The 16,833-nt window shown below is 37.1% G+C and overlaps 1 protein-coding gene across 10 annotated transcripts in view; it reads left to right on the top strand.

The window, feature by feature from the left end:
• The window catches only part of OSBPL6 (oxysterol binding protein like 6), a 265,398-nt gene that overhangs the window by 196,441 nt on the left and 52,124 nt on the right, over positions 1-16,833 (top strand). For 7 of the 10 annotated variants that reach the window (XM_072612433.1, XM_072612440.1, XM_072612439.1 and 4 more), the window contains 3 exons: positions 7,910-8,013; positions 8,576-8,668; positions 13,441-13,515. In XM_072612433.1, the coding sequence (XP_072468534.1) occupies positions 7,910-8,013; positions 8,576-8,668; positions 13,441-13,515 (272 nt within the window). The remainder of the gene's footprint in view (positions 1-7,909; positions 8,014-8,575; positions 8,669-13,440; positions 13,516-16,833) is intronic. The other 3 variants (XM_072612438.1, XM_072612442.1, XM_072612441.1) reach the window with 2 other exon arrangements.

A 16,833-nucleotide genomic window follows, 5' to 3' on the forward strand; every position in this document is an offset into this window, starting at 1 on the left:
CAAGTCCTTGCTCTCAGGGTACTTACAAATTCTTTCTCTTTACTTCAGGTACTCCCTCTCTCTGAGCACAATCCCCTTGTTACCTCTTTCAGTCCCTCATACCTTCTCAACATTCACCCTGTGACCTCCATTCACCTAAGCCCTTCCATTTTGCCCAATCTATTTATTCCCTTCTGAATGAACTTAAACCCATAGATAGCCTGAACTCCATGATCATCAAATTTGTCTTCACTGACACTCTCAACTCTTTCATGTCATCATCTTTTTCCCCCCTACCATTTTACCAGTTCAGGATGCTGAATGACTTTCCCATCTGCTTTCCCTATTTTGTACCTGGCATATAGTGTGTTGCTGGGGAAAGTACAGAGCTAACGCTATTTTACATATTATAAACCTGAACTCAGTGTACATCAGCAGGCCTTTTATTCATCTCTTGTTTATTCTCTAGCATATCCTAATTTCTTTTTTTTTTTTTATTAAACTTTTAACATTTATTTTCACACAATTTTGGGTTACAAATTTTCTCCCCTTTTTTCCCCCTCCCCCCCCCCCCAGACCCAAGCTTTCTAATTGCTCCTGTGACCTATCTGCTCTCTCCTCTATCTTCCCTCCCTGCCCTTGTCTCCGTCTTCTCTTTTGTCCTGTAGGGCCAGATAGCTTTCTTGACCCCTTAACCTGTATTTCTTGTTACCCAGTGGTAAGAACATTACATTTGGTCCTAACACTTTGAGTTCCAACTTCTTTAGCTCCCTCCCTCTCTACCCCTTCCCCTTGGAAGACAGGCAGTTCAATATAGGCCATATCTGTTTAGTTTTGCAAATGATTTCCATACTAGTTGTGTTGTATAGGACTAACTATATTTCCCTCCATCCTGTCCTGTCCCCCATTACTTCTATTTTCTTATGGTCCTTTCCCTCCCCATGAGTGTCGACCTCGTATTGCATTCTCCTCCCCATGCCCTCCCCTCTTTCCTCCCCCCCATCCTGCTTGTGCCCCTGTCCCCCACTCTCCTGTATTATGAGATAGGTTTTCCTATCAGAATGAGTGTGCATTATATTCTTTTCTTTAGTGGAATGTGATGAGAGTAGATCTCATGTTTTTCTCTTGCCTCCCCTCTTTATCCCACCACTAATAAGTCTTTTGCTTGCCTCTTTTATGAGAGATAATTTGCCCCATATAACTTCTCCCTTTCTTCTCCCAATATTTCTCTCTCACTGCTTGATTTCATTTTTTTTTTTTAGTATATGATCCCATCCTCTTCAATTCACTCTGTGCACTCTGTCTCTATGTATGTGTGCGTGTGTGCATGTGTGTGTGTGTGTACTCCCACCCAGTGCTCAGATACTGAAATGTTTCAAGAGTTATAAATATTGTCTTTCCATGTAGGAATGTAAACAGTTCAACTTTAGTAAGTCCCTTATGATTTCTCTTTGCTGTTCGCCTTTTCATGGTTCTCTTCATTCTTGTGTTAGAAAGTCAAATTTTCTTTCCAGCTCTGGTCTTTTCATCAGGAAAATTTGAAAGTCTTCTATTTCATTGAAAGACCATTTTTTCTCCTGAAGTATTATACTCAGTTTTGCTGGGTAGGTGATTCTTGGCTTCAGTCCTAGTTCCTTTGACTTCTGGAATATCCTATTCCATTCCCTTCTATCCCTCAATGTAGAGGGTGCCAGATCTTGTACTGTGCTGATTGTATTTCCACAATACTTGAATTGTTTCTTTCTAGCTGCTTGCAATATTTTCTCTTTCACCTGGGAATTCTGGAATTTGGCCACAATGCTCCTAGGAGTTTCTCTTTTTGGATCTCTTTCATGCGGTGTTCTGCGGATTCCTTGAATATTTATTTTGCCTTCTGGTTCTAGAATCTCAGGGCAGTTTTCCTTGATAATTTCATGGAGGATGATGTCTAGGCTCTTCTTTTGATCATGGTTTTCAGGTAGTCCCAGAATTTTTACATTGTCTCTCCTGATTCTATTTTCCAGGTCAGTTGTTTTTCCAATAAGATATTTCACATTATCTTCCATTTTTCGAATCTGCGCGGTATGTTCTGAGATATCTGTCTTTCTCGAAAAGTCCAAAGCGTCCATCCGTACCATTCCAGATTTGAAAGATCTATTTTCTTCAGTAAGCTTTTGAATCTCCTTTTCCATTTGGTTAATTCTGCTTTTGAAAGCATTCTTCTCCTCATTGGCCCCTTGCACCTCCCTTGCCAGCTGAATTAGGCTAGTTCTCAAGGTGCCAATTTCTTCAAGATTTTTTTGGTTCTCCTTTAGCAGGGAGCTGATCTGTTTTTCATGCTTCTCCCTTATCCCTCTCATTTCCCTTCCCAGTCTTTCCTCCACCTCTCTAACTTGATTTTCAAAATTCCTCTTGAGCTCTTCCATGGCCCGAGCCCATTGGGTGGGCTGGGACACAGAATCCTCGATTTCTGTGTCTTTGCCTGATGGTAAGCATTGTTCCTCCCCATCAGAAAGGAAGGGAGGAAGTGTTTTTTCTCCGATAAAGTACCCTTTATTTCTTTTCCCTTTTCTTGGCATTTTCTCCACCTAGTGGCCTGACCTCTGAATGTTCTCCTCACACCCACCTCGCCTCCTGGTCCTCCCAGCCAGCATTTGGGGACTGAGATTCAAATGCTGCTTCCCGCCTTAGGATTTTTGGCAGGGGCAGGGCTGTTATTCAGTGTTAAATTAAGTTCAGGTGCTGAGGTCAGGGGCAGGGCCACCTCTCTGGCTCAATTCCCTCAGGGGGTTTATGCACAGACCTTCCACAATGGATCCAGGCTCCCGCTTGCTTGGGGAGCCCCCGTCCGCAGCCGCCTCTCAGCCCCCACCTCCCGGGGGGGCCCGAGCCATGGGGGCACCTCACTCCCCTCTCAACCCGCCAAAGAGACTCTCTCACCTACCCCCGTCAGTCACCTGTTGGTGGGGGGGCCTGTGCCGCTGCTGAAGATCCCGCCTCCGGAGCCCTCTCAGAACTGTGTCTCTCGGAGCCGCGGCCGCCGTTGCCGCTGCAGGTCCGGGCTGGGCACCGTGTCTGCAGCGCGACGGACCTTTTGCGAGAGGTTTGCAGGTCCCTCTGTGGGTGGGGGGACCTGCGTGGCCTCTGGAGATCCCGTCCCGTAGCCCTCTCGGATCTTTTTCTCACGGTGTCGCTGCTGCGGTAGGGCTGCTCTCTTCTTCCCGCCCCGGCGCCCAGTCCACGGCGCGAAGGACCCCCCACGAGAGGTTTGCAGGTCTCTCCGGAACAGAAATCTCCCTCGCTCCAATATTCCGTGGTCTCTGGGTGCAGAATTCGCCCTGGGTTAGTCCCCTCTGCCGTTCTGTGGTTTGTGGGTCCATATCCTAATTTCTATTTCAAACTTTTCACCACTCCAATAATGTTAAGCAGCCCCTAATCCTACCCTCTCCACACAGAGCAGCTAATTTCATCTCTTCTTTTCCTGAGAATACTGAGGCAACTTCCTCACCTGGGTTTCTGATGTTAAAATACCTATTTCTACATTCATTCTTTTCAAGTGTCAGGGAAGAACTTTATTCCCAAGTTGGCCTTTGTACTTTTTGAAGTCTTGTCCTAAAGTTCAGTATCGTATCCTGCTCTTTAACTCTAGCTGAATAACTTAAAGACTGCTGATTAATAAATTGAGATCAACTTGGAGGGAAGTCTCTTGCATCATTGTAGGATTCTGACCTGTGCTCCTGAACATAACCATATCAGAGGGGAAAAAAGGTAGACTTATCAGATTTGTGGCTGGCATGAAACTGAAAGAAATTGCCAATGTGTTAGCATGACATGATGAGTTGAAGGATCTGAAGATTATTCTAAATCTAGTGATCACATCTTACCTAATATTTGAAAAGCAGTTATGTCAAAGATAGAAAAAGTAAGTTTCTGGTCACCGGAGTTGTTCCATCAGAGCTTAAAGATATTATTAAAAAAATCCATACATTGGTCAAGGAGTTATGGTTCCTTCTAACTCTAAAAGACTCTCCACTTTGGAGTATCTTCGGTCTCTCCCTTTTATTGGCTCATTCTGCTAGAAATTTTTTATTCTCCATGATTTATTTGGTAAAAATGTAAAGCAGTGTGAATCTTCATCAAAGTAACTCAATTTAGACTATCTCTGAATTGATTTTAGATATATCCATATTTCATGGGCTAATACTACACATTTGAACAATATTTTATGCTTTTCAGACTATTTTCACATTTCTTATCTAATTTCTTCTTCCCAACAACATTATGACTTGACTGGGCCAAGTATCATCCCCTTTTTACTGATGTGGAATTACAGAGCACAGAAGTTACTTACCCCAAAATAAAAAATATTTTTTGGCAGAACAAGGACTGGAACATTAATTTCTTTTATGCTAAATCCTGTGTCCTTTTCTCTAGAATAGAAATTCTAATATTGCCCTTTACCCCTTGGAAGAACCTAGCTGTTGTTTTGGCAATTATAAGCCGCAGCCTCTATTTATGTACTATCATGATGGCACCACTTTGTGTCTAAAGAACAGTCACTAAAATGAGTACCAAATGTTTATGGCATACCTCCCATATACCTAGCACTGTACTGGACATTTCAGATATCAAACAATAAGTAGTCATCTGAATGAACTAGAACAACAAGTAGTAGTATCCCCCTCTTATAGGCAGGGAAACTGAAACTCAGAAGTTAAGTGATCATGGTCACATGGCTAGTAAATTTTAGAGCCTAGTCTCAAACCCTGGCCTTTCAGCTCCATTAAATAGGGTCTCTGTCCACAAGGACTTCATCGTCTTGTTATGTTTCTTTAAAAGATAAGATAGAATTTGGGGTAGAATGATAGCATCTTAGTTTGGTCCACAGAGATTTAGATTTGACCAATGAATGAGGAGACTTAAGCCCAGAGAGGTTAGAAGACTCACCTAATAATCATCACTCAAATATGGTTTCTGATAACAAAATTTCTTACAAATGGAATGCATCTTCTGTATGAAGAGAGTCCTGGTGCAAATAGAATGCAAAATGCTTGTCCACTTTTGAATTCTCTCTCAGTAAGGATCTAGGGCTTTTTCCCACAGATGTTGCAAGCAAAACCAGACCCAATTTAGAAATCTAGATACAGATTTTTTTTTTTAAATTATGCATTGCTATAAAAATTTTTTCACTTTCTGGATTAATGTGAAAATGGAAGCCTTTGACATTCAGTAGATAATTGAAATTAGTTAGTTTTTCAGTGTTTAACTAGTGTATGTATTTACAATTTAAACAAACTAGCCAAGAAAAAAACAAAATAGTTCTGCATGTTAACAGAGCTTTCCACAGGCATGTTCTCTGGTTGGTTGTTAATAATTTGCATCCAGAAAAGTAATTACTATTAAACTTCAGTGGCCCAAAGGCATGTTCTAAATTTTTATAATGGAGTAAGTCAGTGCTGATGTCTCTGTATTCTAGACTGTATTTAATTATGTGAACAACTTTTATGAGAGATTCTTTATATTCCATTTTCCTGTGCTTATCAGTGTCCAAAGAGACACTTTTTCCCTTAGCCATTGTAGTTTGAATGTTTTGTTCCTGATGCACTAGTACCTGGAAGTCACCTTTGTATCTTAAATGTTCATTTCACTAATGGGAGTCTCGACACTTTGGCAGTTTCTTTTTCCTGTGTCTTCATTATTGTAGTTCACATTAGTGGAAAGATACTGTAAACTAGAGAAAATAAGCAGTTTATTTGATGGCAGGTTTCAGCTTTGCTGGGTACTTACTGTTTTCTTCCTATCAGAGGAAAAGCCCTAAAGGCAGAACTTATGACAGTCTAGTAAACTCTTAGGAAACTTTTACCTCTTAGTTTTGCATACTTAGCACAGTTCTGGATATAAATGACCTGTTCATGATTAGAAAAGGGCTTGACTTGTCATGGCCTTGAGGTGTCATAAAATAATGTTTAAAAGCTTTTTCTTGAAATGCAAAAAAAAAAAATAGAACTTCAAGACTAATTAAGTTAATTGGTAAACTACCTGTTTAAAAATGAGATTTTAAAAATCTTATCACTGAGTTAAAAAATCAGCAAGACTGATATTAGTTTGTTTTTGAGTGCATTGTTTTTTAAATCACAGGTTCATAGATATAAAGGTGAACCTTAGAGGCCATTAAGTCCAATCCCCTGATTTTTATCAGCTGAATCAAATAAATAAACTCACAGGGTTTGAGTAAACTGCTCAAGTTCATACAAGTAATAAATTTATGGAGCTGACGTGTGAACTTAAGAAAATCCAAATCAATAAAAACACTAATAATGAATTTCATGATTTCAAAACCCTCTAATTAACCGAATCTCTCCTTTCACTTAGTCAGTACAACCTTGATCATTTAAAATTAAAATTAATTCTGAAAACAGAAAAAGATGATTGATACAAAACCTTCCCTGAGACTGCTCCTTTCAATGAGTTATCATTAGTAAGCACAGGATAATCCTGTACTGCTCTGAATAATGTCCTTGGAATACGTATACACACACCCATTATTTATGTGTGTGCATCACCTTTTTTTTTTTTTTTTTTTTAGCAGGAGGCCCCAAGTAAGTGTGTGACCCTGGGCAAGTCACTTAATCTCTCTTTGTCACCATTGCTCAACTGTTAAATGGAGATAATCATAATACCTAACTCAAAAGGATCAAATGAGATATTTACAAAGCATTTAGCACCATGCCTGGCGTGTGATAGGCACCTTAATAAATATTTGTTTGGCAGCTAGCTGGCAACATGGGTGGAGTCAGAAAACCTGAGTTCAAATTTGGCCTTGGACACTTACTACCTTTGTGACCCTGGGCAAGTCACTTTACCTTTGTGTGCCTCCTTTTCTTTCATCAACTATAAAATGGGGACATTCATAGCACCTACTTCCCTGGTTGTTATAAGGATCAAATGAGATAATATTTTTAAAACACTTAGTACAGTGCCTGCCAAAAATAGTAGATGCTTAGTAAATGTTCATTTCCTTCCTTCTTTCTTGCAAGACCAAAACTTGGGCAGAATAAGGTTGTCTTAAGCCTTTGCCTTCTAGTCCATTCTTTTATAAAACTACACTTCATTTCACTCACTTGCTAGTCCACTCTCATACTTTGTGAACCATTGACATTTGGACAGCTGATAGGATCGCTATTGAGGAACAAATGTATGAAAAGCATTATAGAGAGAGTCCACAGCAACCTCAGTGGTGGTGGTAGTAGTAGTAGTAGAAGAAGAAGAATTACTAGAGGTTGAAGCATCATGGATTACACAAACTTGATTTGTTTTACCAAAACCTTGAGTATTTTTCCTCCATTTTCTCATTCATTAAAGTGGGTACATATAGAGCAGAAACAATCCAGATTGAATGCTGCAAAGTTTAAATAGTCACATTTGTCCCCTCAGAACAGGTGGGAAAAGACAACTCCACCTGCTTCTTTCCAGAAGTATGGAAACATGGATGTGGAACACTGCATATAACAAGTGACTTTTTTTTTTTTGATATGTTGGTTACTTTTGAGGAATTGGGTTTTTTGCCTCCTTTAATTATTTTTATAAGGGATAACTCTCTCAGAATGGAGGAGGAGGGAAGGAGATGGTGGAAAAACAGAAGACCTCAATAAAAATTTATTTTAAAAAGTAATCATACGGTCAGATTGTTTTCTAAGATTTCAAAGGTACTCAGTCCTGATGACCTCATATGATCCAGGCTTGATTTTAATTGTGGAATGGTTTGCAATGATATATATTTCTATGATTCTTGTAGCTTGTTAGAGAAACTGCCAGTTCTGTTTCTTCCTCGCTTGAATTTGCCTTCTGATGCTGCTGTTTGGCATTTCCATTGGCATGATTTCCCCTCCGAAATCTGTGTGTCTTCTCACCTCCTCAGTACTAAGACATCTTGATTTCTTGTTTTCATTAGATCTTGCACACTGCCAATCAAACCTTGTGGAACTTAGCAAACTCCTTCAAAATTTGGAAATACTGCAAAGAACTCAGTCAGCACCAAACTTCACTGATATGCAGGTAAATGCATCATAAATGTTTCTTGTGGTATTTCAATGGCCTTTTCATGAATAGGTAAATGAATATATGAAGACAACTAAAAAAAAGAGTAATTTGGCATCTGGAATCTTTAAACACCCCCCTAGATCTTAATATAATTCAATGATAATTAGACTGTGAAATTAGATGTTGAAATAATCTATCGCTGACTGAAATTATCTAGAAGAAAACAGTATCTGTGCTGTGTTGCGATAGCTGTGCTGTGTTACATTAGCTGTGATTATTATGGGAATATAACTTGCAAAGTCTCAGAGGTAACTATCTTCATGCTGAAAGAATTAGTATCCTTCTATAATAAATACTGTGTCTAGTTTGCCTAATAGCAAATATTTGGCGTTAAGTTTTGGGCTCTATGATGTCTGTCCAGCGGGCACCAGAGTTGGTATTCTCTCCTTGTTGTTTTGTGTATAAGTATCTAACACAACGATTCTTTACTAACTTACTGTGCTTTCTTTGTCTATACCTGTGTCATCTGTGTGAACTTAATAGCACTCTGTTGCTTTTAACTATTTGTGTAATGTAGGCTAACTGTGTAGATATTTCAAAGAAAGACAAGCGGGTCACAAGACGATGGAGAACAAAAAGCGTCAGCAAAGATGCAAAAATCCAACTTCAGGTACTGAATTCATGTTATTTTCTTCCTTCCTTTTCCTTAATGATATCAGTTTAACACATCAGCCAGTGTTCACAGCCAGGTGAGGTAGCCTGTTACTTTGTATCCAAGGCTATGGGACACCCATTTACATAGACTAGCATAAAGTGTCACAAAATAAATGTCAATTTTTAAAAAGAAAGTTTCATACAGTTTCATTTAAGCCTCTTTTAAAGGATATAATCCCAACAAGTGGAGATCCACATTATTTTAAATTTTTGGATCCCTATAATGCGTTTCATTCTTTGACTTCTTCCAACACCCATTTCCATTTTGAGTTTTTCTTTTTCTGTCAAGGCCACCACCTTCCTTCCAGTCACACAGGTCCTTGACTGCTATTAAAAGTGACTCCTTTTTCTCACTCATGCATTAGAACCAAAGTATGTTTGGTGGGTTGTTTGTGGGTTTGGTTTTTTTTTTGTATATGTGGTCATCTTGGTAATTCTACGTAACTCACAAATGTTATTAGGGTAATATAATAAAGAAAAATTAATGTTGATCTACCTATTGGTAATTCACATTGAGCACAAAACATATTGAATTGTTCTCTATAGAATAGTTTTCCTTTGACATTCTGAAGCGGCTGAACCTCATAAAAGGTGCCATTCTGTTATGAGTAAAGTTTTCTTTTATGCTTGAGTTAGTTCTTTTATTTCTTGCTACATATTCCAAGAAGCTTTTGTGAATTTAGTTAGTTTTAACATCAGTAATCTAATGATAAAAGCTTGTTTTAAACTTTTACTTATCAAAAGTGATCACCTTTGTTTAATCTGTAGTTAATATGGATTTTTCTTTCATCCCATCTTAGCCTTTTAGACAAAACTTCAGAATGTTGGTAACCAAAAAATAAATTTGTACTTATGAACTATGATAAAACTAGAACACAAAACTGTAGTTATTTTTTTTTTAGTAAGAGGCTCTTGAATGATTGTTGTCTACTCATTATTAAATAGATGAGATGTTGAATATCTATTTCTATAGATAAATGCTTACTGAAATTTAATGTAGAAAGAGCCTTTACCATCAGGGAATCCTAACTTTCTATATCGTAAGGGACCGCTGCAGAAGCATTTGCTCATCAGCCAACCTACCTTGTATGAGCACATTCATTGTTCAGCTCAACACTGTAAAAATGATTGAGCTTGTCATTCAGCTTTTCTTTTTTATTATTAATATAACAAAATCAAAAAGTACCCCTTTTCAAAATTGTTGCTGTCTAACAAATAACAAAATCATCCTTCTCTAATGTTTTGTTCCAATTCTGATTTTATAACTAATATTCTTTTGCTTGCTTACTAATCTGATTTATAGAGAATAAATCTTTTGAAGTACTAAAAAGTCAGATTTTCTTCTGTCAGAGAAATCCATCTGTCTCCCTTTGTTGTGTAATTTTTGTGCGATTTTCCTTTTGTTTGTAAAATTCATACTATAAAAACAAAAATCTTCCAAATGATTTCACAAGAAAATGGTGTAAGATGAGTTCTGGCAGTTTGACTTCCTGTGAGCTTTTGAAGCATTTTGTGATTCATAACAAAAACCAAACAAATAAAAACAACCTGTGGATGTACCTACTGCTTGGCTGAGAAAGTGGCTGCATTTCATCAATCAACATGAAACAAACAAAAGAAGCAAATGCCAAATTAATATACATTTTTTAAAACCCCTCACTTGCATTCCAAGCTTCCTTATTTACAGGTTGTTCACTGAATTGAGTTGATTTTCAATTGATAGCCCTGTATAATCAGCCTGGTTTCCATGCTGGAAGGTCTATTGCCATTCCTTTTGTAGTTCATGGGTTTTGTTAAGAAAAGTGAATACAGGTGCCAGGTTTTATCCTTATGTTAGGCATGTCTCACTCTTAGTCACAGGCCATGTTTCAAATGAAGAAGAGAAGTTAAATTATGTGGATTTGTTTTGGGTTATAAATCTTCAGAGGGAACAATTTTAAAGATAGGACAGTTTCTTCATTCACACTTAGCCATCTTAGTGGGTGGGGAAGGGATTGGGGCTGCGTAGAAGTTGCTGAAAATTAGTCAAGTAGTCCTTAAGAGAAATGGTGAAAGAATTTTATGCCAGTAACTGAAAGGGGTTGGGGGGTTGGAGAAATGATGTAAATTTAAATGTGAGAGGTTTATTTACTCTTCAGGTAGAAGCAAAAAAGAGGAGGGGGAAGGAAGGGGGGGAGATTTAGGCAGTATCCAGCCAATTATCTGTCATTCTACTCTGAATGGTAAAACCAAGTATATCTTAAGGGAGAAATACTGCTGAATTTGGGTACCTTTCCATAGTGCCGTGATATTCTCATTAGTATCCACAGACTAACAAGACTGCTTTAGAAGCCTCAAGATTCATTCTTATTTCTTAGCCATATAAGTTTGCATAGTGGAAGGGGTGGGATGGGAAATGGGAAAAGGATGGAATTAAGGAAATAATAAAGTTGAGTTGTCATTTTTTGTTTTGTTAGCTATGGATTTTCAGAAATTGGAGTTTGTGGTTTGCTAGAAAGGCATACTTTTTTTTTTTCCCTACTCTGCTTCACCTGTTTTTTTCCAGGTATTTTTAAGGTTAATATTAAATCATGCACTGTTAATTAACTGTTGTAAAAATCATTAAAGGATTGAGAAATCTGTCTCTATCACCTTTTCCCTGTCTTATCCTTAAATTCTGGCCTTTATCTTTCAAGGTCACATTGGTTAATGTTATTCCAGAAATCCATTAATTTGAGATAATTCTGCAGTTCACATTACAGCCTCCATCTCCCTCTATTGTTTGTTATTTTTTTGAGGGTCATCTGGATATTCAAGTTCTTTATTTATAATGGACTACATTGAGCACAGCTGTGGTAGGAGCTGTTTTGAGTGAATTAATGAAGCGTGTCATTATATTTCAAATTAATAGACTTGGGCCAATGTGGACTTGAATGTAATGTGTGCGTGGGTGATTTAGGTGATTATGTTCTTCTCTGATTGGGTCAAATTATGCTAATTACTTCAATGCAAGGGGCTCTTTAGTTAAGTTATATATGTGAATATACATATTTTTTTCAAGAAGCTGTTTGGAGTTTAGCCCCCTGTGGTTCTGAGCATGCATGAGTCAGTGGAAAGCAAAGCAGAACTTGTCCTAGGGAGTCCTGTAGGAGTGAGTTTTTTGGAGAAATACTTCTGTCTCCCACAGTTGACTTCTTGTTTTAATGAAACCTTAAGACTGTCATACAATTGCAATTTGTGGATGTTTTAAATAGTTCACAGAAATGCAGGACCTGGAAGAAAGCTCCAGTGTGAAATAGAGTTGATAATGTTTGACACTTTAGCAGCATGAATTGAATGCTAGATACCTAGATGTGGTAGGTAACTAAGAAAGGGATGTGGTTGTGATGGAAGGAGGTCATGAACAATAAGAAGTGAATAATTAGATGTGAATGATTCATTTGTAGCTCCCCTCTATCTGATAGCTGCTTAGATTACATTGTCATTATAAGGTCAGAATAAGTTCTTTACTTCTTTTTGATACCTTAAGTATGAGGGAATTCTGGATCAGGAAGTTTATATGAAAATAAATTTTGTGTGGATGTAACTATACATGTGTATATGTGTATATATACATATATATGTATGTAATTATGTATTTGTATATATACACCCACACTCACGTAGACACAAGGAGGAATTTTTTGAGAAAGTTCAAATTAGGCTAAAACCTTTATATAAGACTTTAAGAGTAACTTTTTTATTCTACAATCACAGTAGATAGCATAAAATAAATTAGGTTGGTTTTTTGTTTTCTGTTAAAACCCAGAGAAGTTGATCTATCAGGTCATCCAAGAAGTGAGGTTATTTAAATTTAGAATGAGATTAGTTCTCATAGCTGGGAAGGGCTATAAGTAATTAGGGGTTCATTTTCTGATCCAAATAGAAGAGCGAAAAGGAGTGTGTGGTCAGTTACCCAAGTGAAATCTTTTAGGATTCTACACTCTATGAAGTTCAGGCATGAATTATTGACATGGAGGAGAGTTCACCATGTGACTCTGTGCCCTGAAAAATCTTTGGCTGAATCAGTTTTTCCCTTAGTTTAATGTAGAAATTTCTGCATCTTACGAAGGCACCTAAACCTTTTATTATGTTGCAGGATCTATCCTATTCTTCCTAGAAAACCTACTACTATGCAAAAAATCTCATTATAAGGTACTGGATATTTTTAGGTAGTAAGAAAGAGAATAAGAATCTTTCTTAACTAGTCCTTTTGTCTCCCCATTCTCAACTTTCCAAGATCCTTTAGGCTTCTAGGAGACCATTCATGATAGTAATCAGTTGCTGATCTAAGGTGTAATTTTAAAATCAACTCCATTGAAACTTCAGGTACTTCATAGCATCTTTGCCTCCTAACTTCATATAACATCACATTAAGGAATGAAAATAACACTCAAATTTATTTTTAATTTTTTTGTTTATCTCAGAGTTTACACATCAATTCATAATGTTTCAAATTCTAGGGTGGGGGAAGGGGTTTGTTCAGCAAATAAAGGAGACATTTAGGCATCTTGCAGTGAGAATAAGCAGGTTATTCTCACCAGCATGGATGCTGTCAAGCTCTTCTTAATGTTAAGGGTTGGTGAAAGTAAAATTCAGTTAAAGACTCTCCCTCTCCCTTCTCTGATCATCTTTCATCCTCCCATATCCCATTATCTCCTTTCCCATTCCTTGTTATCTCCTCCCTTCTCTTCTTCCATTCACTGTCAGGAAGGGCCACCTCCGAAGGGCCAATTCAGCACCACACGGCGCCGGCAGAGGCTAGCAGCAGCAGTGGCTACAACAGTGAGTGGATTTAAAACTCAAGGGATAGTTTTATAAGGATGGGAAATTGTATAAACAAAGTGTAAAACTGTGATACCCCGAAGTTGCCCTTTCCATCTTTATGTGATGAAGTCAGCTTACCTCATTCTTTTTCTTCAGCATAATTATGGCATGACGTTCCTCTGTCTGTCCTCTTGTATGCCAGTAGTCACACATGTATGTGCATGTATGTTATAGAGAATGCTATTATCCCACCTCTAGATCTAGGAAGGAAAAGCTGACTTGAATATCAACCTTTCTCCAGTGACAATATTTCCTCAAATTGGATTACTATTTTGTGTAACATTGTTTTCAAAAACTTTTCTATTTGAACTCTGTTTTCCTAAGAAGAACCATATTATCATGACTAGGATCTGTCTAGTTGGTTTTTGTTTCTGTTTTTTGTTTGGTTTAATTATGGTAAGGCTATTTGGAATATCTGTGAAAAGGATAGAGGAAAAGAGAAGATAAATTCATATGGGAACTCGAAATTGGAAGAAATAATTAGCATCATTGATTTTGAAAGGTCTTTTAGAGGTTGCTTACTCCAATAGCCTCATTTTAAAGATGAGGAAACTGCAATCAAGTGAGGTTACAGGACTTGATGCAAATGGAAGGTTGAAGAGGCTGTGTTCAAATTTGGTCTCGGTGTCCAAATCTTTGTCTTTTCTTCTGTGTCTCATTGCTTTGAATTTTTTCATAACAGATGATTTCTTCTATTTCTCTTAGTAAGGGAAAAACATTAATATGAAAGAAATTGATACCACAGTAAGAGACAAAATATAAAAGTGATAAATAAAAGTAAAAGACATTTTTTCTAGGCAATTTTTAACAAGTTTTTTTTTTAAAAGAGAGATGATAAAATGAGGCCCAGAGAAGTCCAAGATAAAAAGCTGTAAATATATTGAAGGAGAGAAGCTTTCTAAACTGGAATTTAAAATATGATCTAGAGTTTTTAGGACAGTGAGCTAAGATGTAAGTTCTTAAGCTGTGTGGGAATAGATTGTAAGAATAAATTGAATAGACTAATACAAAAGCTGTTTAAGGAAAATAGAAAGCAGGATATTTCTTTCACCGAGGGAGCAGAAATCTTCCATTTTCCCAATTTATAAAGAGTACTAACTTTAAGAACTGGATTTTTAAGAATTATATTAAGTAACATTCTAGAGACTAATTCCCTTATTTGTGGCTTTTGATTATCACGAGACAATGAGTTGACAAGGCAGTTGCTAGTCCCATGAAAAAGTTTTTTGTATGGGGAAAACCTTTGGCAATAATGAAAAAGGCCCAGATGTTATTAGGAGGATGATTAATTAGTTAAACTATTGAGTGATGGTCTTCTGTATCATATCTAGGTTTTTAGTTGAGTTGGCTGAAAATTTCTTTTCATTATTAAATTAAATAATTACTTGGACATTGTAAGAGGACGGACAACATTTTTTCACCATCTGTTTTGTAAATATTTGAATAGATTAAGATAAATAATTTTGAAATTAAAATGTATACTTGTTTCAGTAAAATGATAGTCATTTTAAGTCTATCAGTAATAGGATCCCTCTAAATGGGTCCCCCTTGAAAGGAATACTCCAACAGTATAATTGAAGAAATTTAATTTTGTCTGCGTAGGTATAATTTATACTTAAGTATGTGTGTGTATATGTACATATACATGCACAGATGTATACATATATACATACATATATAATTATGTTCCACATAAATTCTGTATTTTTCCTTAGTCAGACCAGTAAATTCTGGACATCACATTTTAGGAAAGACATTCACAAACTGGGGAGTATGCAGAGAAAACAACCAGAATAGAAAGTGGTCTGAAGTCTATAACATATCAGGACCAGTTCTAGGAACTAACCATATTTGGCTTGGAGAAGAAAGACTCAGGAGAAACTTGATAGCTGTCTTCTAGTACTTAAAAGATTTTCCATTGTAAGAAAGATTGTCTTGTTCTTTTCTGACCCAGGAAGGTAGAACTGGGAACAGGGGTGGAGACTGGAAAGACATATTTTAGCTTGATGTCAAGAGAAAGAGAGAGCTATTCCCCAATGTAATCAGCTGTGCCTGCCTCTTAAGGTAGTAGAGCCTACCTTATTGGAGGTCTTAAGGCAAAGGCTGGGTGACCACTTGATGACTTCTTATCCCAGTGCCAGGTATAGGATGGACTCCATGATGACTGAAGTATCTTCCTGATTTTGTGACTCTGTGATGCATCCACTAAACGATTGCAGATAGGTAAGGCAGATAATAAGAAGATAATAAAATGTCCTGAAAGTGTAGCTTAACTTAAATAAGGTGTATAAATTTTACATTTATGAATACAGAAATAAATTTACATAAATTGTAAATGAAAATCTATTCCATATTAATTTAATATTTTACTTAAAATTTAAATTGTAAATCTCACATTAGTAAAGTAAGAAAATTCAAATGACTGTGCAGAGAGAAAACATATTTGGTGTAAAATACGAACTTCAATTTTATGTCCTTTGGAAATACATGTTCTTCCATCATTGTCCTTCTAAGAAGTCAGAAAGCTGCCTGACTTGTTAACAAAGAAGTTATATTTACTTATAATGAAGATGAGAAGCAATATGTTATAGGGAATGCTGGCTTCAGCATCATACAAGCCCTGGTTCAAGTCCTGCCTCTAATATATGCTATCTGTGTGAGGAAGGAAAGTCACTACCCCTAAGTACCCCTAGGCAACTCTTTGAGACTAGAAGTTGCAAATGAATTGAAAATATTCATCAGGAGAGGGACTTTCCACATGGAGAGTGCCCTAATCCCAGTGAAATCACAAATCCAAAACCTTCTCTCCCCAGTAACATTCATGTACAAGTAAAGACATCCCCCATGATGCTACTGGTCCTCTTCCAGAATGAAGGATGAACAAGTATCTTCAGGCCAACACATAGCATCCTTTTTGAAAAGCTAGAGAATAGAGAAACCTTTTTTTTTTTAGATTCTAAGTGGAAATGTAAACAAAGAGAGAGAAAAATAGAAGTTAGTTTTGGCAGACCATTGATGGAAGTCCTTTGTGAATCATCTTCCCTTTTAATATTTAAAGAAATTCTGCATGAGGAAAAGAATAGGAATCCAACTCTTGGAGACCGTTTCCCAATTAGAGTTAGGCAGAGATTGACAGAAAATATGGTGAAAAGAGAAATATGTGGTTCAACCTTCCAAAAAGGTTTTGATTTATTTTTAGTAAGTATGACGAAGCTCGTCTTCAGGCAGCAGTACTGGTATCTGGAGTGATAGGAAGAGGTCTCTTCAAAGGAAGGG

The sequence above is a fragment of the Notamacropus eugenii genome, chromosome 5 (genome assembly GCF_028372415.1).
Source record: "Notamacropus eugenii isolate mMacEug1 chromosome 5, mMacEug1.pri_v2, whole genome shotgun sequence".
Classification (NCBI taxonomy): domain Eukaryota; kingdom Metazoa; phylum Chordata; class Mammalia; order Diprotodontia; family Macropodidae; genus Notamacropus; species Notamacropus eugenii.